At 37.0% G+C, this 21,875-nt stretch overlaps 1 protein-coding gene across 8 annotated transcripts in view; it reads left to right on the top strand.

Annotated features, from left to right (window-relative positions):
- COL14A1 (collagen type XIV alpha 1 chain) overlaps nucleotides 1-21,875 on the top strand; it is a 112,035-nt gene that overhangs the window by 79,163 nt on the left and 10,997 nt on the right. For all 8 annotated transcript variants that reach the window (XM_014870117.2, XM_014870120.2, XM_014870121.2 and 5 more), the window contains 11 exons: nucleotides 832-990; nucleotides 4,950-5,027; nucleotides 5,308-5,394; nucleotides 10,128-10,181; nucleotides 10,581-10,676; nucleotides 11,872-11,925; nucleotides 12,366-12,419; nucleotides 18,084-18,137; nucleotides 19,000-19,071; nucleotides 21,096-21,131; nucleotides 21,563-21,629. In XM_014870117.2, the coding sequence (XP_014725603.1) occupies nucleotides 832-990; nucleotides 4,950-5,027; nucleotides 5,308-5,394; nucleotides 10,128-10,181; nucleotides 10,581-10,676; nucleotides 11,872-11,925; nucleotides 12,366-12,419; nucleotides 18,084-18,137; nucleotides 19,000-19,071; nucleotides 21,096-21,131; nucleotides 21,563-21,629 (811 nt within the window). The remainder of the gene's footprint in view (nucleotides 1-831; nucleotides 991-4,949; nucleotides 5,028-5,307; nucleotides 5,395-10,127; nucleotides 10,182-10,580; nucleotides 10,677-11,871; nucleotides 11,926-12,365; nucleotides 12,420-18,083; nucleotides 18,138-18,999; nucleotides 19,072-21,095; nucleotides 21,132-21,562; nucleotides 21,630-21,875) is intronic.

The following is a 21,875-nucleotide window of genomic DNA, read 5'->3' on the forward strand; positions in this document are numbered from 1 at the left end:
AATTTTAGCAGCTATGCCATGTTGAACTTTCCTTTGTTATTTGAGAATTTTTAACATTCTTTCTGAAAGCAGGTGTAGCAGTGTTGGGATTGTAGCACCTATTTGTTGTAGAAGGTAGTTTTGTCACTGACTTTTTTTCCTGATGTTTGGATCTTTCCTAGACAAAACAAACCTTGAGTGTTTGCTCATGACAGGACACTTGTGGCTAGTCCTCCCTACTGGGAGTGTCTGCTGCACCAGTGAGGGACAACAGAGTATGATCAAGGCAGAAGAAAATAATTTAGTTGTTGTGCTCTGCTTTCTGTACTGCATTTGATGTGATTTGATTTTTTCAGTGTGAAAACTTCACTATGAAGCTTTTGCTGTCAATGTATAATTTACAAACTAAATTTTGCTGCTTAGGTTTGGCTTTTGCAAGTGGCTGGCTATAATGGCTGTAATGGTGAAAATCCACTGCTCTATGCAAGGAATGACCACATAAATCAAGGGGTCTGTGGGATCTGAGTGGTATATGAACACTGCGTACATCTTCTGTTGGGACAAAATATTTACTTATTGAATAAATTATATAAGTTGCAAATTTCTTTGCAGATGTTCCAGGAGTAGAAAAATAAACGAAATTCATTAAACAGATTGCAATCATAGAATAATTCAGGTTAGAACTGACCTCTAGAGTTCAGCTAGGTTATTTGCTTTGGAGTGTTCTTTGAGTTTCATTAGCAAACATGGAGTTAGGAACTCATTTCAAAAAATGCCCCCCTTTTCCCAAGGAAAGAACACATACATCCCATCTGCTCCTTTGTATGTTAAAGCATCTTCTCTTTTGCTTAGTTGCATGTTGTCATCAGCAAGACCACGGCCAAGATAATTATTGACTGCAAGGAAGTGGGTGAGAAGACCATTAATGCAGCAGGGAATATTAGTTCTGATGGCATAGAAGTGCTGGGGAGGATGGTGAGATCCAGAGGACCAAGAGACAATTCTGCACCGGTGAGTGGAACAGTAACAACTCTTTCTAACATTATCAATATATTAAAAAACAACAGTTTGGGAACTTTGCAGTTACTTTTATCTTGAAGCTAAGTATTTTAAAAGATAAAGTCTCAGTATTTCAGAAATTCTGCAAAAGCCAGCAGTAGTTGTCAACTTGGTAAAATCGATTTTTTATTATTTTAATAAATGGAATCAAAAGTTCATCATTGTTGAAATTTTATTCTCAAAAACATATGTAAACACAGTTCATACGTTCAGATATGACTTATTTTCCAAATTTAATTACATAGAGTAATACAATGTATAACTCCTTTGCCTGAAATTATTTAAACTTTGGGATTTAAATTTTTTTGTAATTATTCCTCGTTTCTGTTACTCCCTCTGATTCTTTGTTTGCCCCTTAATTCACTGTCTGTTCACTAAAAAATCGAACTGTTTTGGCACAAACTGTCCTCAAAAGCTCCCATCTTAGTATACCCAGCTCTTTTATAATATAAGACATTTTCAGTGTGAAAGGTCTCCCCTCTCCCCCAATTTAAGTGCTCAATCATTCCTCTGAAATTATTCTCTAAAAGTAGTAATTGGTTGTTCTTTTTGGATGGCAACCAGTGAGAGCCTTTCCATTTTGTTTCGTTTGGGGGGGGGTTGACTTTTTTGTGTGTTTGCTAATTTTCTTTGAACTTTCTTGACCCTAGAATGAGGTTAGCAGAGAATGTGAACCTTGAACCAAGGATTGATTTGAATAGGAAGGAGGTTTCAAATATGTATTTGCTTGGTAATATATGAAAATACTCTTGTTTAGTAAAAAATAAGCCCTCAGAATATGTCTCTGTACAAAAAAAAGCTTTTAGGACTCAAACAGATGGATAATAATTATATGAAGCCTGTAAAGACAATTACACAGAGAAACCTTTGTAGTCGCATTCCAATAGAAACAGAAAAAGACAGACTTAGGAAATCTTGGAATTAGAGAAGGCTTTGTAAAGAAGTGGAAAGAAATGTGTCTTTTGTTAGGACATAGTAATCTATACAAAAAAATTCAGACTGCCCACTCACTGAAAAATTTGATTTTGTTCAAATGAAGTGTAAAGCTGATGTAAGATTAGAAATGTGCAGATGAAGATGAAAATTCCTTAGTAGTGTTAAACTGTCTTCTAGCATTACCATACATATCAAATCAGAAACAAATCAAGAAAGCACTCAAATACCATCCTCTGAAGTCTCCGTTCTGCACAATTTATTTGAGTAGTTCTTCTTTGAATAGTCACATTTAAGATGTGAATGAGCTGATTTCCTACTCCAAAATTTGGAGGACATCAAAGGAATCTAGTAGGAGGCAAGATAGAGGGTCTCAGAACGGCCACTAGATTAGTAGGTCTCTTAATTTTAGAGATTCTTATTACATAAAATAAAAGTAAGCAGTCAGTTACTTTGGAACAAAATTATGGATGTTTTGTTCTAACTGTATTCACATAGAACAGTTTAACATTTTCAGAATGTTTTTAGTGTCTTTTTAAAATAAATCAATAGAGCATTCATTAGAGTTTTCCCAGACATTTCAGTTTTGAGGAAATTAATTGTATAATTGTACCAGAGTTTTCTTTCCCATCAGTGTATACAGTGTACAATGGTAAAATGAACAGGCAGAGATAGTTAGATAGATTGATCAATCAAAAAGGGAATTAGGCTCAAAGTGCCTAATCTTTTTAACACTCCTGAATGAGTCATCTCAGGATTAGATTGTAGCCCAAGCAGTGAAACCTGACTAGGGCCTGCAACAAGTAATGTTTTCTGTTCCTTCAGTGGGATTTAATTAAAAGTCCATCTTTTAAAACATTATCTACAATTCACAGACCTTCTCTTTATTGATGCTTCCTTCTCTTTGAACTTTAATTTGTTTGCTTGCATGTATAATGTACTGTTAATAGTATTGTCTAATGTGATCTGTTGAGAAACATTTGCAGAACTGCAGACTGATTAGATGAGGACTTTTCCACCTTACTGATTCTGCTTGCAGGGCTGGATATTTAGAAAGCAAAATTGCTATGAATGCAGAGACTTATGAATAAATGTTTAGCAGTCGCAAAGAAAGCTTTGTTTTAGGTTTTAGCTTGAGTCAGAACAACCCACATAATGTTTTTAAAAAAGGATACTGAGTCATCTAACATTTTGTTGGTGAATACAGCATTTCAGAAAATGTCTGTTTGCTCTTTAATTTACACTAACATACTGTATTGCTATGGATGTCCAGATTGCCTAGTCCAGACAAGAGGAGTGCCCATACACACGCCTATGTATAAATTTAGCTAGTGCTGTCATCCTACAATTGTTCAGGATAACAGAGTAGCTTGGGATGGACTGGGTTATGGAAAATAATGGCACTACAACTTCTAACTTCTAACTTCTGAACCTAAGGCTCTGTACAGAACCAGCTCTGGGTGTGTGGCATCCCATTTCTGGGATGTCTGATTTTCTTCGGGGCAGTACCATGCAAATGCCCAGGCATTCTGTGTCTCAGAGCAGTGTGTGCCTGCACTTTGATCTGCTGCTGCACTCAAGCTAGTGACACCTCTGGAGTCAGGAACTTAGGGATGTGTGGCAAGGAGGGAGGCATCTAAGTGGCTCCACGTGGAGCCAGCTTCCATTTGACACAGGCATGGACACGACTTGCTGGACTCAGGGTGGGTCTCCGTGGAGCCAAACTGAGAGTCCAGATGCTGCCTCCATGCTGCACTTCAGCTGTCTGAGGTGTTTTGCATGGTGCCAGCTCATTGTGTCTACATCTGTAGTACAGCAAATCTACAAACCAGCTAATCTGCTGGAAGGTGAGGAGAATGTCTATTTATATGAAAGTATGCCTTTATTTAAAATACAATATTTGATGGTTTTTTATTTAAGAAAAAATGAGGTAAAACCAGAGATGCACATATGTAGTTCATTTTAACAGATTTAGAAGTAATGCAGTTATAAGAAAATTTTAAAATGCATACTCTGTTCTGATCTTAAAATAGTGCCACTGAAAATAATGGGAACAACCCAGAGTTCTATCTCTAGCAGTTCCTCGAATTTTTTAACATGTGGGGTTAATTTAATGGGATGTTCTGTTCCATACCACTCTCTATTCAGTATGCACATAAACAAGGCACGGAAAAAGAATAGAAATAGTAACAGAAGAAAGCTTCATCTCTCTAGATCCTTTTGTTCAGTCAAAGCTGTAAAGGAGATAATTGGTTTTACCATTGAGTCCTATTCTGTATATTGTTTCTGTATATATAGCAGCCACTATTTTTAGCAAATATGTGTGTTCTTGCAGATTAAATTCTTGTCCAAACCATGTTCCCAGACCTGTGATGGGAATTTTCTTTTCTGCCCAGTGCTGTCACGTGGTGAGCAAGCTTTTCCCCATTCTTAAGCTATCATTGCCTGGGGATAATATGGATAAGAGAGGGCATATTCTAAAGTAAAATTAAACTGGAAAAAAAGAGAAATATTATTTGTGGCTCAGCTCCAGTATAAGTAATAGTCTACAGAAGACCTTGTCCCAGATAAAATCTGAACAGCAGACCAGAGGGTTAAGAGGAATTATTCACAGAAGCTAAACTTTCTTTCGCCTGACTCTTGATGTCTATTTTGCTATAGAAAGATATTGGAAGACACCATTGGGCAAAATAAGGAATTTAAGCAAGGAGTGGGGAAAAATTCAACAAATGCATACAGCATTTAACCTTGAACAGGTTTGCTCAATTCATGTAACATCTGATAATTCAGATGAGTTGGTTTGGTAAAAGCTGTGGATGTACCATTTAAGTGTGGTGTTTGTGGCTTGCTGCTCAAAGTCAAAAGCCTTTGTCTAATCTGAGTGCTTGAATCAAGTTGGCTTTACTTGCTGATGGCTTCATTTTGCACTGATCTTACATCTAACAGTCATATTGTACATCACCCTTGTTTTGAAACAGCTGCAGTTACAGATGTTTGACATTATTTGTGCTACCTCATGGGCCAATCGAGACAAATGCTGTGAACTTCCTGGCTTGGTAAGAAACCTCTTTCCATAGTTGTAGAATTTACCTTTTATTTTCTACTTTGTTGAGACAAAGTTTATTGGAAATGGATGCTTAAAGGTTTTTGAAAAAGCCATTCTCTGCTTGGATTACTTGTCCTATTGAAAGTCAATAAGACACATTTTTTCTAAATCAAGTAGGTACTTTTGAGTACTGTGTCTTAGACTGTACAGAATACTATATCTTAGATTGATAAAGACTTATCACTTGAAGTTCTGGACATCACTCTTCTCCTATCTTAACTTTTTCATAGAGAGATGAGGAAAATTGCCCTGCCCTTCCTCATTCTTGTTCCTGTTCAGAAGCCAATAAGGGTCCCCTTGGACCTCCTGGACCACCGGTAAGGTTTTATTCAGCTTTGTAGTGAACTGTACCAAATAGTCCACTGGCCACCTTTATTTCCAAACATGTGAATATACTGCCATTGTATAACTAATAAGGTTAAATTACACTTTCAAATGTTGGCAAAGAGATAAAATTCTATTCAGTTGATATTGAAGATTATATAAATTATGTAAAGAAGTATTATGCTGAAGCAGTTGTCTATTCTTTAGGCCTGGAACCCTTTTATGTCTCTGTAGAATTAGATATGTCATGGGTGGTGCCATTTATTTTCGAATTTTTAATCATCTGCTCTCTGTCTACTCTAGCAGACGTGTATTAAATGTAGCTTGGAGTTTACATTTCTGAAATGCTCAGTTTACAGATTTCTTATCAATTAAAGATATGGAACATGACAATGCCACTTGTGTATTATGTGATGAAAGAAGACTTTTCTGTTTTAAAAGCCTTACTTAAGTACAATATTTATTGGAAAGTAGAACTGGAAGTACAGGTTCTTCTGAGAGTTCTTAGAGGCAGAGAGATATCCAAGAGCCATGAAGGGAAAAAATAATGAAATAATCTGCCTTTGTGGAAAGTTAAATTTAATTTTTTAAATGTTCCAGTGAATTATGATATGTACACAGTTACAACTTCTACATATGCTTAGTGGTGTCATTTTGATGGCACTCATTAAGAGTTTGCTGTGTAGATGTTAAGTGTATGTCTAATTGCTTGTGTAACCAGTGGAACTAGATAGTTTCTTGTAGAAGACAGACATTTAACTTTCCCTCTGTGTCAATGTAGTATCTTAGATGGAATAAATCTCTTTTCTCTTTATTGTCTTGTGCCAGTGGAAACTGAGATAATGAATCTTTATTGGCAATGAACTTTGTCTTGTGAAAACTGAGACAATGAAGATACAGGCCCACTAAATTTTGAGAACTCAATCTTGCATCCCAAGGCTGATTTTTATCAATTTAGAAAAGCTCTGCAATGGTCCATCATTGGTTTGGTTTAACAAGAATCCTGACTGGGACATTTGTTGAATAGTCATGGTTTTTTCTGTTACAACTAGATAAATATGACTGGTATCTTAGGGCTGCTTGCTGAATGAGCTTGAGATGAGGCTCTCCTATGAAAAGTTTGAACTGCATATTTCTCTGCTCATACTGTGTCCTGGATGCTCCAAGGGCATGTTTTTAAATCAAAGAGCCAGAGAAGAAAGTAAAGGAAAATGGTTTTGGTGTACACCAGTGGCATGAGATGCATGTTTCAGAACAAAATTGACTTGCACACAAGGCCTTCACATGGAAGGTCCTAGCAGACATTAATCCTCCTGACAACTCAGAGGTTAGTCTTTCTGCAAGAACTGTTCTTCAAGCTCTGGTACAAAACCTGGAAAGAAATTCAAGAGGAAATTCACTTAAGACCTGCTTCTTGAACAAGGAGAAATTATTCTGTTCTCCTATTTGAGTATAGGTCATTAAATATGGATTCAAGTTTTAATTTCCACATTTTAGCGTCCAGTTTGTGTTCTGTAAAAAAGACAATGGGATAATTCACATAAAAATGTCATTTAAATTGAGTAGTTTGACCACATTTCACAGTAAAATGAAAATTATTTGACTGGAAGGATGTGTATTGCTATAATTCAAAGGATAGGTGGATCAGGAATTGCTAAGGCTTAATCCATCAGTAAAATAATGTACTTCTATATATTACATTTAGGATTAACCATATTTTGAATAGCATAGTGTCAGGCAAGAGAAAGCTTAAAATCAAGCAGAAAAATCACTGCCAAGGCAGGGAAATATGTGATTCTGGAACTCACAACTCTTACTCTGTTGTAAGTGATGCTTTTTGCCTGACAGTTAGATGGCAGAGCTCTGCCAAAAAAAAAAGAAAAATTCAAGATCTATGAAAAAGCAGAGCAAAAGAATAAAGTCAGTGTTCATCTCTGTGCCAACCAAAAGTCAGAAAGTCACATGTGCTATGTCTGGTCAGGAGTGTTCCAAGTCATTAAAATGCCATGTGACTTTCATCCAAGCCAAAGATTCTTCTGTTTAAGAGATCAGGATCCTACCATGTAGCCAGTTTTAGACATTAGGCTAAAAACACTCCAAATAAAATGCTTCCATTTGGGATAGTAACTCTAGAAAGAATTTTTAACCTTTTAGAAAATATTTCACTTCGGGTAAGACAAACTGTTGTTTAGAATTAAGATTATCTGGCAATTTTCATCATGGGATTCTGTTTTCATGGCTTCATTTTTGGCAAAATATTATCCTGCTCTCTGAAGTTCCCCACACAAAGTAAAAATGAGATATCACAGAAAACTAATGCCTGCATTTTAAAGGAATGCTGCAGAATTGATGAAGGTAAAGGAGATAAAAATATTGAAAGATTGGAGAAGTTTAATTGCAAATAAAAAAACTTTCAATACTTCATAGGTTTTGACTACTAAAAAGAAATGAGGAGGTGTCTTGATAACAGTACATTAAGATCCATATCTGGGGGAAAGCACTGTCTACTAAGAAGTTATTCAAAATAAGGGAAGAAGGCACAATGTGAATTTTTGGCGAGAAAAAGAAGCAGCACAAAAAAAATTGAAATTGATCACACAGGCTTAGTAGTGCTGGGGAATAACCACCAAAACAAGTTTATGAGAAAATGAGGGGGCCTCTTCTGATGTTTTCATGTTAAGTAAATGCTCTTCTGGAAATTGTGCTTTTACCAAGCAAGGTTACTGGGTTCAAAACATGGACAAGTGTACCAACTTCAGCATGACTCTGAAAGCATATGACTTAATGGCTCAGCATGGGGCTATTTTAAAGTATATATTTTTAGTAAAAATGCAATCCACTTATGGGAACAAAATGGGAGAAAACTGTGATTTTGTTTATGTTAAAAAGTTGTAGTTATTGTGCTGAGAAATTTTTAATCTCAGAGTTAGGAGTAAGGCAGAAGGAGAAAGGACAGCAGATTGGAATGCAGAAATATGAATATCTGGAATTTTGCAACTGGCAATTGGAACTTGGTTCCATGGAGGATATGGGATGAGATTTTAAGGTCACAGCTGGTCATGGTGGAATGAATCATAGCCATAGAGATGTGGGATGGAAGAGAGAAGCCTGAGGGAGCTGGGAGAGACAGTGGAAAATTGTTTTGCCATCACACATGTGAAGACCATGTCATGATACCTTCATTGAAGAGCAACAGTACTCTGGGATTTCCAGATATTTCTGTTATTTCTCCTATTTAAAGTCTCATAGATACTGCATATAAGCACATTTTCTATTCTTATAGCTTTAATTCAACTGCTGTTATTTCTGTAAGTACTTATTGTAGCACCTAAAGAGTTCTATTCACTTATTCTAGTTGTACGGGTCCTTTCTGAATACAATCATAGGTAGAATACCTGTAAAACTCATATTCTAAGAGATTAGGCAATATATTCAGGTGGGAGAAGAGGGAAATTGATATGAAAAAAAAAAAAAAATTAGGCTGTCCTAGAACAGAAAGCACATGTAGATGTTGCAAAGCACGTTAATGGCAGCCATCCATAGATATATGGTACTCCAGTGTCTCAGATGATACTAATAAAGAAGGCAAAAGTTGGTTAATAAATGATGAGCAGATGTAGGCATTGCTGAAGAAAACAAAAAAGTGAAAAATGTCCAAAAGAGCGTTTTACCTAAGAATAGCTCCAAATTAAACCATGGCGTAGATCTGGTAGCCTCTGGAGTTGTCCTTGCTGAAAACTATTCCTAAGTCATTAGAATCACAGAATTGTAGAACTGTTTATGTTGGAAAAGACCTTCAAGATGATTGAGTCCAGACATTATCCCAGTACTGCCAAGTCTGTTGCTAAATCATGTCCCTAAGTGCCACATCTACATGTTTGTTAAACACCTTCAGGGATGGTGACTCCACCATGTCCCTGGGCATCCTGTTCTAAAGCTTGACAACATTTTTCATAATATCCAATTAAGACCTCCTGCAGTTCAACTTCAGGCCATTTCCTCTTATCCAGTCCCTTGTTACCTGGGAGAAGAGCCTGACCCTCCCCTGGCTCCAGCCTCCTTTCATGGACCTGTAGAGAGTGACAAGGTCTCCCCTAAGCCTCCTTTTCTCCAGGCTAAACATCCCCAGCTCCTTCTGCTGGTCCTCACCTGAGTTGTGCTCCAGACCCTTCCCCAGCTCTGTTGCCCTTCTCTGGACACACTCCAGCCCCTCAGTGTCCTTCTTTTAGTGAGGGGCCCAGAACTGGACACAGGATTTGAGATGTGGCCTCATCAATGCTGAGTACAGGGGAATAGTCACTGCCATGGTCCTACTGAACACACTGTTTTTGATCCAGGCCAGAATGCTCTTGGCCTTTCTGGAAACTCACCCTTTAACAATGTGATTTTGGTGAGAACAGACAGATGTGCAGGAGGTTTCAGGAACTGGAAGGGAACCCATGGCCACATTTCCATCCATATTGTAGCTTTCAGTGTTATTTTGATTCTTACGTAGTGTGCATTCTTGGCTCTAAAAAGTAGTCACATCTGTGTTTAAATCTGTCTGTGTATGGCCACACTTAAGTATGTTCCCAGTTTAATTACTCCAGTGGAAAGATATCGACAGGATATTTACTGTTTCTTGAACGCTGATTCAGGAACAGGAAGAATGTGTTTGGGCTTCTCTGGATTTCATTTCTGTTTGAGAGTTTTGGTTTTCAGTGAGTCCTGTGCTTGTGCTTTACAGGGTGGTCCAGGTGTCAGAGGTGCCAAAGGTCATCGTGGTGATCCAGGTCCAAAGGTACTTTTTACAGCACATTACATTTGATAAATGCATGGGTTCTTGGTTTATCTCTGCTGCATGGAAACCTTGAAATGAACTCCAGATTGTCTCTGGTGTTTTTGAGGAAAAAGCATATTGAAATGTCATTGGCATTTGCTATGGCTCTTTTTAAAACAATTACTTGTCCTGTTTGTTCCTTGATAAAAGATATAAAACTCAGAATGCTGCTTTCACGTAAATCATTCTCTTTTTATAGTACTTATAAATGAACCAGACAGTTTTAAATTGAACCCTAACTGCTCAATCATGTTAACTCATATTTCAGATGTTTTTGAATCTATTGGTATTTAATTCTTCAAACAGAAGCTGCCTTTGTCCATATGATAAGAGTTTAACTTATGTCCTGTGCTACTTTAGGGACCAGATGGACCTCGAGGTGAAATTGGTGTTCCTGGACCGCAAGGACCTCCAGGACCACAAGGACCCAGTGGACTTTCTATTCAAGGGCCTCCAGTGAGACTTAAAAAATCAATAGCCTTTTTTCCTGTGATCTTTTAAACAGCAAATAGCTTAGACTAGACTGAAATACCTTTTGGTGTTGTGATCAGAATCCGAATTTCAATATTTGAGGTGAAATCACAGATGTGGGTTTGACCTCTAGGAAACGTGGGTTCAATGCCAACATTTCTGGTTTTTAATTTTGCTCTGAATTTTTATTCAGCTGAAAATATTTGACTGCAGGTTGCGTATGACCTGGGTATTAGCATCCAAGCCTGGAGTCAAGTGAAAATAAATTCCAGTGGGGATTGTGACATGGCACCAGACCAAAATGTTGATATTTTCTCTTTGTCTGTACTGCTCATCACAGATCAGTTCTGACTTGAAAGGTGTACCCAAGCAAGAACATCATATTCTCTGCCAAAATTAAGCAATAATATTAATTACATAATAAAATCTGTCATCAGAGGAAATGATTAGGCCTGGAGTTTGCAAGGCTATTATGAAATAGGTCACAGAATTTCATCATAAATAAGCATTGTTAGAATAATGAACCAGTAGCACTTATCTTGTTTCATGCACCTCTCCAGTAGATGGGTACAGACAAGTCTAAAAAAGTAATAATATTTTTTTTCTGTTAGTTTTTGTTTCAAAACTTACTACAGTACAATAAAATTTCATCTTTTTCCCAGCCTATATGATGCTAATGTAGAATATAATGGTATACCAAAGCTATATTCTTGATGGTGTTGTCGTAGAGAATAATTATAAGAGCAGTTATTTCATAGAGTCATTGTTTTTTTATAAAAGTAAGTTTGTTTATTACCTAGAAAAAAAATTTTTTCATGCATATGTACCATAGAAACACCCTTAGTTTCCACAGAAAACCCTTTTTTCTTCATTATTGGAGATACTGCTGAGGTCTGAAGTGAAACAAATTCCTTTAAAGAGGAAAAGAAATTAGCTACCTTTGTTTCTTGGGTATCAAAATGGCTATAGTTTTATCAGGCTACTTATGAAATCTTTTGAAATTAGTTTTATTTTCTATGTTTCTAACTTCTACATTTGCGTGTTTGCTTTCAGAAAGAAACATAGTCTGTTTTCTTACTGGTTGCTTTGTTGTTTTTTTTTTTAAGTAGCTGAAGGGAACTATTAAAAATAGAAAAGTAACCATATATTTGGTTTACTATGTGTGATTCTTTATTTGCAGGGGCCACCAGGTGAAAAGGGAGAGAAGGGAGATCTTGGTTTCCCTGGCCTGCAGGTATTCCCTGTTGTATACCCTGTCACTTACTAAGTTTGAATGTTGAATTGATGTCATTTCTAGTTTAGGGCACATATTCTAAAACACTGAGAGATGTGATGTTGGGGTGATTTTAAACAGGGATTTAGAAAGAGAAGGAATCCAGAGTATGCTGGTGTGCAGCAGCCGATTCACTTAGACCTGAGGAGCTGATGACTTTCCTGTTTAATGCAGAAATTGTGCCTCTGTAGACTCAGCACCTCTGCTTTTTAGCGATGTGTGTTTCCTCACCTCTCATTTCACAGAAATACCTTCTTTACCGAATCCCTTCTATGGCACCACCCATTACTGAGCTTCCTAGTTCCATTGTCCAAAACATGTCATACAGTTTCACTCGAAAATTATTTAGTTGGATTCTGTTAATTTCATCCCATCATTTGCTCTCCTTTTATAATGCTTAGGGTGTCCCAGGAGCATCAGGCTCACCAGGAAGAGATGGAGCTCAAGGTCAAAGGGTAAGGTAAAATGTGTATGTTTTACATGTGTTTTGTTTCCATTCTGTAATGGAAATATTTCCCAACTTGGTTGATTTATTATAATTTATATCACCTCTGTCCTTGCTGGAGATCATCTCTCTGTGCCAATAGGAGGGTGGACATCCTTCTGTCTGCTGGTGAGGGTTGAGATGTGTAATGGCAGCCCTGCTCAATGACTGTGCTTTATGCATTTGATAGGAGTAGATGTCACTTGTGTTCAGCATTTGCCCATTAATCTCTTGGCTTATATGTTTAAAATTAAACGGTTGTTAAATGATATATAATTAGTATCCAGTCCAAGGCAATGATCTACATTTGCTTTCTAGCTAATTAATTAACAGAGAGAGACAGCTACAAGGAAATCTAACATTGAATGTAGAACGATACCTGCAGAAACAGTTGACATGAGGAAAAGGTAAAAAACAATACCAAAATTTAGTCAACCTTATTCTGCTCCTGGTAAAACAACTGAAGATGTTTACAGTCTGTCTAGGAGCCAGTAAAAGAAAATTCACATTCATTTGTGCAGTTAAACCTATAAGTCCTCCTCTTTGTCTCTTTGGGGAGACTTCTGTTTCATTCTTAGTCAGACACTGGAAAGTTATTGTTAGCATAGTAATAGATTTCTATCCACAGCAGAAGTTCATATGAAATATAACTTTTCAGTTTCATTTGAGAAAGATTTACATATTCATGATCCTTTTTTTGGATATGTTAATGTACCTTGAACTTCAGAGAAATCTGGAACTTCTTTGATTTTCTGACCTTGTTAAAAAAAATCCCTGACCCTATAGCAAAACACATATTTGAACTCACTGTTATGAATTTAAACATTGGCATATCTTTATTTGTAGAAGTAATTCCACTGAAATTGCTGTAGAATTTGGCAATAGATAAGTGTTTTGGTTTTTTTCCTCTAAAAATCAAGAAAAGAAAGGCATTTCATTAAGGTAAAGATTTATGCAATATTATCATCAGATAAATAATCTAATTGGAGGAATAGCCTTCTAATTTTTAATTAAATTGTGTTGAAATATGTAAGTAAATGCATTTTTTTACTACTATATAATACTGTGTGTATTGTATAGTATGTATCATGGTTTACTGGTGCATTATGGTTTTGCATGTTTTTGTGTCTGCTTTTCAGCTGCATTGGAATATTTTCCTCTAAATTGCCCAACTTTCATGCCACCTGTTCATCTCCAGGTTAATAGAGACCTGGACCCTGATGAACATTTGGGTTTCTGCCATCTTCTGTCTAGTCTTGGTCCTGGACAAGTTGAGATGACTTGGTGCTAAACATTGTTCCAGTGATTGCTATGTGCCCCCTCCCTCTACATTCCTGATCACGAGGGACATTGAGGTGCCTGCAGTTCAAGGAGAAAAGAGCTCTCTGGTTTTATGTTATTCTGTAGCTGAGTTCAGATTTAGCAGAGGATGCCCTCAGCCGTGCCTTGATGCCAGCCAGCAGTTCAGAAGTGGTCTAGTTCTCCCACACGTGGGAGTTACCAAGTTATTGCAGAGAGATGGTATTCCAGAGAAAAGCCAAGCAAGACTAGTGCAGCAAAGGCTTTTGATACAGCCTGGAAAAGTCATGTGGTGTTTATTCCATAGACTACCCCACTGTTGTCTATAAAAAGATAGGGCAATTACATAAATTGCCTGTTGTTATACACAGAGTAATAATGCTTTGTTCATGTGTTCCCTTTCATCTGCTGTTAATCACAGGAGCTGGATAAACAGCCTAGAGCTCATCAAATTAGTTCTGTTAGCCTGGTATTGTCTCTGTGTGACCCTGATGCAATGTTGTCCAGCTGTAATTAGTTCTATGGCAACAAATAATTATTCTATACTGATTTTATGGTGTTTTAACTCATTTAATTCCTGTGAAGTTATGACAACATAAAATTGCTTTTAATGGGCGAAGATCCAAACCAATTATTTTACCGCAGTCTCTTTGAAGACCCAGCACTTGAAAAACGGATAATTATGAAGGGCATAACTGCAGCAGCAAAGGGGAACTAGAAAATTCCTGAGAAGTAAATTGCCTTTTTTTATAATGTTCGTTTTGCTGGGTTGCCTCCTATTAGCCAAGATGCCAAACTGTTTTGCAAGTATTATATTACTAGAACTGATATTTTCTGTTTTTCGTAGCTTAGTTATCCCTTCCTCTTCAGTATTTATTGATCTTTAAATATTTTAATTATAGTGATACTAGTGCTGTAGTGTACTTAGGCAGGTTGCTAAATCACACTGATTTTAATGGGTGGTAAGCACAGAGCTGATATTTACTGGGAGGTCTCTGAGAACTTTGAACTGAGTATAATGTGATATTAGACACATGAAGTGCTGGAATGGAGGTTTTTTTTCCTTCAGTTCCTGATAATTGGAATCACTTCACTTTTACAGTTCATTTTCCCTTCTTTTTGTTTTGATTTTCTTTTTGAAATTAATTGAGGAAAGGTCTTGATTTTCCCTTGTTAAAGTTGTAATTCAACACTTAATTTGTAAAATTTCTTTTTTGTATTTCTAAACTTGGTTTTTAGTCCTGACTTACTTGCTTTTTCTTGGATTTTAGAAAGAAATAGAACATCTTCCCTGTCAGTTATGTGAATTCATGAAAAGGCCATTTTCATAATGACATACCCTCCCTATAAAGAAGAATGGGATGTAATAAAAATACTTTGTGAAGGTTGAATCAGAGTAAAAAAAAAGGGGTTTTTTTTGCGAATATAGCAAATATTCTGAATATGTATGATAATATTTTATACCTGTCTGGTTAACCTGGTTAAATCTACATCTCACACTCCACATGAGGAACAGTTCTCTCCTCTCTCATCAGCTTCCAGAGTGTCAGGAAAGATTTTATAAATGTAAAATGATTTATTTTTATTGTATGACTGTAGCTGTGGTTGTTTGGTGTCCTTTCTTGCTGCCCCATATTCGCAGCCAGCAGTACAGGGGAGTTTTACTAAAAAGAACAGATAATGTTTCTCCACCAACACTCCCAAGCATTTTGTGTTGAAAGGCAGATCTTGAATGGGCAGTCATGTGTCCGAGGCTGCAGGGGGTTTTAAAAGGCTCTACGTGAAAGTCTTTCAAGCCTGGCTCAGTAGCTTCAGTTAAGTTTCTGCTGGTATCTAGTCGTACTTGAAAAGTCACCTTTCCACAAGTTCCCCCAAACAAGTTCCAGTCTACAGTAAGTTCAAGAGTTTATAATGAGGTCAGCAGCAGTACTGATTTCTGCAGACTTCATATTTTACTGGTGATACTATTTGTATTTTGGCAAATAAAATCCCTTGTAAAAATTCTGTCAGAGCTACACTCTTTCTCTAGAATCTTTCTGTCATGCCATTAGCAAAATATATCTTCATTTAAGTTAACTTTCTGAAATGATATAAACCTTGATTTTAAGATCTACATCCTAGGTTACACATCAAAATCTGTCCTACCCTGTGGTTCCATGGGAGAGAATCCACAGAGTCATTTCTAACCTGGATGTGACAGAGAGAAAGAGTTGTTGTGCTATGTAATTCCTCCAGTCATTCCCCTTGGATTAGAGGCAAAGAGGAGAATTCAATAAATGGGAGATTAAATAGCATCTACAAGGCTTCAGTATTCAAAGTACAACTTTGTGAATTCTTACTGTGCTCTATTTTCTTCTACATTACACACACCAAAAATTATGGGAGAAAGAGCCAGAAGAAATAAATTCCCAGTCTTCCTGCCAATTTCCTGGTACTTACTAATCTCTGCTCTCAGCTCAAAAGTTCAGAATGAGAGTCAGATCCATTCTGGCCATCAGGTCATCATCTTCGTCTTCAAATGCTGCTGGCAGCAGAAACAAATACCTTTAGTCTTTTACCAACATGAGAGATTAGGTATTACCATACTCTTTCTTGAAACAGGCGTCTCTTTGACTTGATTTATATATAGCAATTTTCACATCTAGCAAATACAGTAGGAGGTGATCTTTTGTGGGCGATACAGACACAATGCCAAGAGAAATAAACCATAGGAGACTAGACAGGAGGTGATTACTGAGCAGCCAGGAGTAAGAGCACTGCTCAGAAGAAAGAAATTGTGAAATATATTCCAAGAAAATGTATTTCTGATCATACTGTTAATTCTATTCTTTGACTGGGGTGGGAGAAGAGAAAGACATACAGTTTTCTTTTTCTTTAGAAGCTTGTATGAATCCACTCTAGATCCTAGAAGTCAGTGGAAAGCACTCACCCTCACCCTTGTTAAATTAAGCCATTAAAAGGGTCGAATCAGTTTTCATCCTGCTTTGGAACCAAGCAAAAATAAAAAGAGGTTTTACATCTTTACTTTAAAAAGTGAAACATAAATATGAAGGCATCAGCTTCATCTGGCTACATTGTGGAATAGGAAGGTATTTCCTTATCAAGTTTAAGTGCACATAGATAACATAATGTGAGTTGACTATGTAGCTTATTTTATCATTGAAACACCTGTCCAGTAGAACTGTAAAAAAAAAATATTTCTGGGTGTATGGCAGATAATATTATTCCCAGCCATTTTTTATGCCATGTGATTGCCGATTTCAATAACAGTTTCCAAATTATGCAAAGCATAAAACTAGTAGAATATGTTATACTCATTACTAAAACAAAACCAAAGATTTGGAAAAAAGTACAAACCAAAAAAGTTGTAAATTTTTCTTCTGAAGCTCCATGAGATACTGAGGCCTGGAACGTTCTTTACTGTGTTTGTAACCATAAACATTTTCAAACTTTTCAGCAATAAACCAAACACTTTCCAGCATAAACAACCTTTCAAACTGGTCTTGAGCCAGAGGTAAAACCATATTTGTCTTGTTCAGGCTGTGTAGTAATTAAAGAATTGCCTAATCACCAGGCTGGTCAGAAACCCAAGCTTCATAGCATGTGGATACAAAATGCACATATTGGTTAATTTGTAAGAATCCTTTATTAATCGTGTATTTTCTTCTACATCTGGTCAGTCTTTTTGCTGTGATGTACTTGCTTTCCAGTTTCCAAGTTATCTTTAGTTTTGGCTCTCATTTCTGGAAGCTCTGAGGCACGTTCATAATGTAAACCACATGAGCATTCCCACTGCTTCCTGAATCAGGACCTCAGTGGTAGCTGGAGCTCATGTACAGCACTGCTGGGCAGAGAGATCCACTCTCCATTGCCATCTTTCAGCACCTCATCAGTGGGGCTGTGAATACTTGCAGCCAGTGAGAACAGATGTAGAAATGTGACCTCGTGGTAGAGAGGTTTGACAGAAAACCTTCTCATTTATTCCCCTACAGAAGTGTTCTAAGTTAAATTTACTCAGAGGTGAAAATTGCCAGTATGAAGAATTTTGTATTGTTTTTACTTCAAGAATATTGTAAGACTAGCTGGGTTTGTTTTTTTTTTTTATTTTGGTGACACTATAGCTCCTTTTCAGAAATCAACCCTCCCCAGTGCAAATAAGGAAATTCTTTTCCTTAGAGACCACTACCAACAGGTATTGATTTAGAAAAAAAGCCAAAAAATACAACAACAAAGCAAAATTAAAACAAAAGTAAAGAATTTATTCTGGATGGAACACAACAGATTCACTAAGTGCATATAAAAAGCTGATGAAATTGCATTTATTTATCTTTCATAGGGCTTTCCTGGCAAGGATGGACCCACAGGTCCACAAGGACCTCCTGGTCCAATGGTGAGTATTGTCTATGGAATTTCTTACAGCAAAAGTCAGGATTTTGAGGGATTATAGGTCACACTTATCTATGCTACAGTGGATAGAGCAAGGCCAAGGGAATTCTCATGATGCACAGAGTTGGCAGAGAGCTGCTTGTCCAGTGTAATTTCTTTCCACTCCTGCTTTGCTCAAGAAGAAAATGTCTCCCATAGGAAGAGGAGAGAGTTGTTCTGTCAATAGATTGATAGCTTGTTCTTAGTCAAGTAAGTGCACTATGAAGAGACAATTACTGCTTTGAACACTTGGAAAAAGACTTTCTTTTTGTCAAAAATTCCAGTTAGGACTGTTAGCTGAAGTGAACCACCAAGTTTTACTTGGTCTAGAGGCTGAAGGTGAGCAGAGGTGCTCTCATAGAGTAACCAAGGAAGACAGCAGGGGCCACATCCAGCCTCTAATGCAGGATATCAGAACCAGTCTCAGTCTTCTCAATTAGGGCAGCTAGGCAAAGTTAATGCCTTCTTAATAGATTTAAAAGATTAGATGGAGCTGCTGATTGTACTGAGCATTCTCCAAGCTATCTTGTTGTTTTTTTACAATGAACATTCTGAGTCATCCCCCCTGAACACAATATTGACATCACAGGATTTAGTCCAGTAGTTCAGTAATTTCTGCCTGTTCCAGAAAGCAACCCAAGTTATTTTTCTCAAGTGCTTTTCTCAGAGCTGTGCTTTTGGTGCTCTTTTCCCTGCAAATTGTATTTTTTAGTTCTCTCTCTGGGAATCTCCAGTCTTTGACTGCCAGAACTGTCTGTGCACTTCTTGTCAGGACTCATGGATGTTGATTGTCATCACCACTATTTTATTACTCTCTTTCCACATAGGGCATACCTGGTGCTCCAGGTGTTCCAGGTGTTACTGGAAGTCAGGGGCCACAAGGTGATGTTGGAGCTCCTGTAAGTAAAACTAAGTAATATTTTTCTGTCTGCTGTTAGACATTGATTGGTTTGTGAGCCTGGCTTCACTGTTCAACAGATCTCCTCACTATTTATTGCCTATGATCTGTTTGCAGTTAGTGGCTAAGTTAAACATCATATTGAACTTTCTTTGTTCATTCTTTGTAATTAAATCTATTTGTTGGTCTTACACACAATGTTTGGAATATAGAGATTAGAGTCAAAACACAAGATTAAAACACAAAAGTTAAAAACACAACTATGTGAATTTGTAGTCTTTGTGTAATTACTTTCTTCTTTTTTTTCCCTTTGCCCTTCCAGCGACTCTCTGGAAATTCAAATATTTATTAACCTGAATATTTCCCAAATTTTATTCTGATTTCCAAACTGTGAAAATAATGCATGAATAAAAAACTGGCTTTTGGGGTTACTCTGTGTTTGTATCGGAACAAATGACTAATCACTAGGACTTTTTCTAGATTGCTATTATAGCCTTGACTATGAGTTTCATTGAGTGGAAAACTATGTCCTCTATACTAAGATTAGTATTAGGAACTTACAATATTAAGTTTGTCTCTCAGATGTTATTTTTATTATTATTAAAAAAACCTCAGAACAAAACATTTTGACTGGAAGAAAGGAATACAACTATGAAATAAGTGTGTAAATTATGTAAAGAGAATATTTATAGTGGACTTCTTTGTCTCTGTAAGAGTTCAGACAATGTTATGTATTCATATTTTAACATTTGACTACTTGTTTAATTATAAAGCCTGCTCAGCTTTTTCCCATCTACTGCAGTAAACATTCTGTTTAATTTTTAAAGACATCAGAATGAGACAGTGTGCATTTCTGACTCTATTTGTAGAATAGAAAATTATTTTCCAAAATCCAGTTTGAGTTGGAGATTTAGGCCAATGCAAGCATTTTCATTTGTTTAAGTGAAAATGAAATTAAGTTCACAGATAATACAAAAGCAAAGGTAATAACCTAATGCCCAGTTCTACATAGTTGCTAAGTGTAATCATGGAATCTACAAAAGAGATTTGATGAGCTATGGAACTTCTACTATCAATATATAACATGTTGACTATGCAGTTCCTGTCCAAACATATGTTCCAGATACTGAACTAAATTTTCTAGAACATAGATATTCCTGTGAGTCATGCAAGAGCTCTGCTGTGCATGCTTGGACTCAAATAGTGCAGAAAAAAACAGGTGTCTGAAAAATTGCTGAGCTTCAATAACTGTCTATTCCAAAACGTTGAGTTATAGAATAGAGGCCTTAGAAATAATCTTTTAGTCTTTGTAGGAGTTTCTTCTCTCCAAGGATAGACTAAGCTGTGCTTAACCATGTATCTGCCAGCTGGTTCCCTACACAGAAGCACAGAACAGTGAGTTGGAAGGGAAGCACAAGAGCCATCGTGTCCAACTCTCAAGTGAATGGCCTATACAGGGATCAAACCCATGACCTTGGTGTTGTTAGCACCAGGCTCTGACCAACAGACCTTGCCTTGCTTCAGGAGTTCCTGAGAAATATGTAGCCTACCTGAAAAAATAACATTGGTGAAGCTGTAGTTGCCCTAGACAACTTTTTTCAATCTATAATCCTCCTCACCATGGTTACAGTATTACATTATGCTTAATGTCAAACGTAACTTTCTGTGCAGTTTAATCCCATTACTTGCTCTGTTCATAGTGGATGCAGAGTCTCAGTACAGCAAATGTCAGGCTGCTATTTTTAAAAAAATTAGACCTGTTTCAGCCATGTGAAATGCATCATGTGTTGGCCTGTCCTTGCTATCGTTTTGAATAAGGGAATTCAGTGTGTGGCAAACACTTGTGAAAGTTCCCATGTAATCACCAAAGGTGAACATTTTGTTGAGAGCTGAAATGATAGAATGGTATTTGTCGCTGTCACATAACCTCCTGAAAGTTTGTTTATTGTTTAATTTTTCTCTCTTTACGATGAATCCAGTTGGCAGGCAAGGTTTAGGTGTTAAAAATTTTGAATCTTTCCACAGGGTCCTCCTGGAGCTAAGGGGGAAAGAGGTGAACGGGTAAGTCTGTGTTCATTTAGCCATGGTTTTTTTTCCTCCCTGGCCTTCTGTCTCATAAAGAGCTTTTCCTAAAAAATGTATGTTTCTCTGTGTTTACTGGCACTGTAGTTGTCTCTTTGCAATTAAGCAAACTTTCCTTCTTTTCCAGACATGGTCTTTTATATAGCTACATGAATGTTTTGAAGGTGGGGAATATGTGGCAGTAAGCATCTCTCCAAATCTCTTGTTAGGGTTATCTTCTCAGACCTCTGATTGCTGGCCAAAAAGAGAAATGGGGAGCTAGTGAAACAACAACATTTCTTTGGCTTTCTTTCTCATCTGTGAGGATATAATGTCTCAGCAATAATAAATATCTTTCTTTGCTCAAAGTGCTTTCAGCACAGAACTGATTCAAGAAACTGTTTCATGACACTGCTGCTGTTGTTATCCAGGGTGATCTCCAGTCCCAGGCAATGGTCCGGGCTGTTGCTCGTCAAGTGTGTGAGCAGCTCATCCAAGGCAAGTACACACATAGTCCATATGCTTCTCTCTCTAGAATGGATCTTTTCCCGCCACAGTTACTGATAAATATGACACTTTTCAAAATATCTGAGGGGATCTGTTTGTTTTAAACTAGACAGTTGAGATTTATGTTCCAACTAGACTTATGTTCAACAGGATTTATGTCCAACTAGAACTGATTAGCATCAGCCTTCTGAAAAAAAAAACCTGGAATTGTCTCCAAGCTATTACAATATGCAGAAG

This window comes from Sturnus vulgaris, chromosome 1, assembly GCF_052056855.1.
Source record: "Sturnus vulgaris isolate bStuVul1 chromosome 1, bStuVul1.hap1, whole genome shotgun sequence".
In the NCBI taxonomy this organism is placed as follows: Eukaryota; Metazoa; Chordata; class Aves; order Passeriformes; family Sturnidae; genus Sturnus; species Sturnus vulgaris.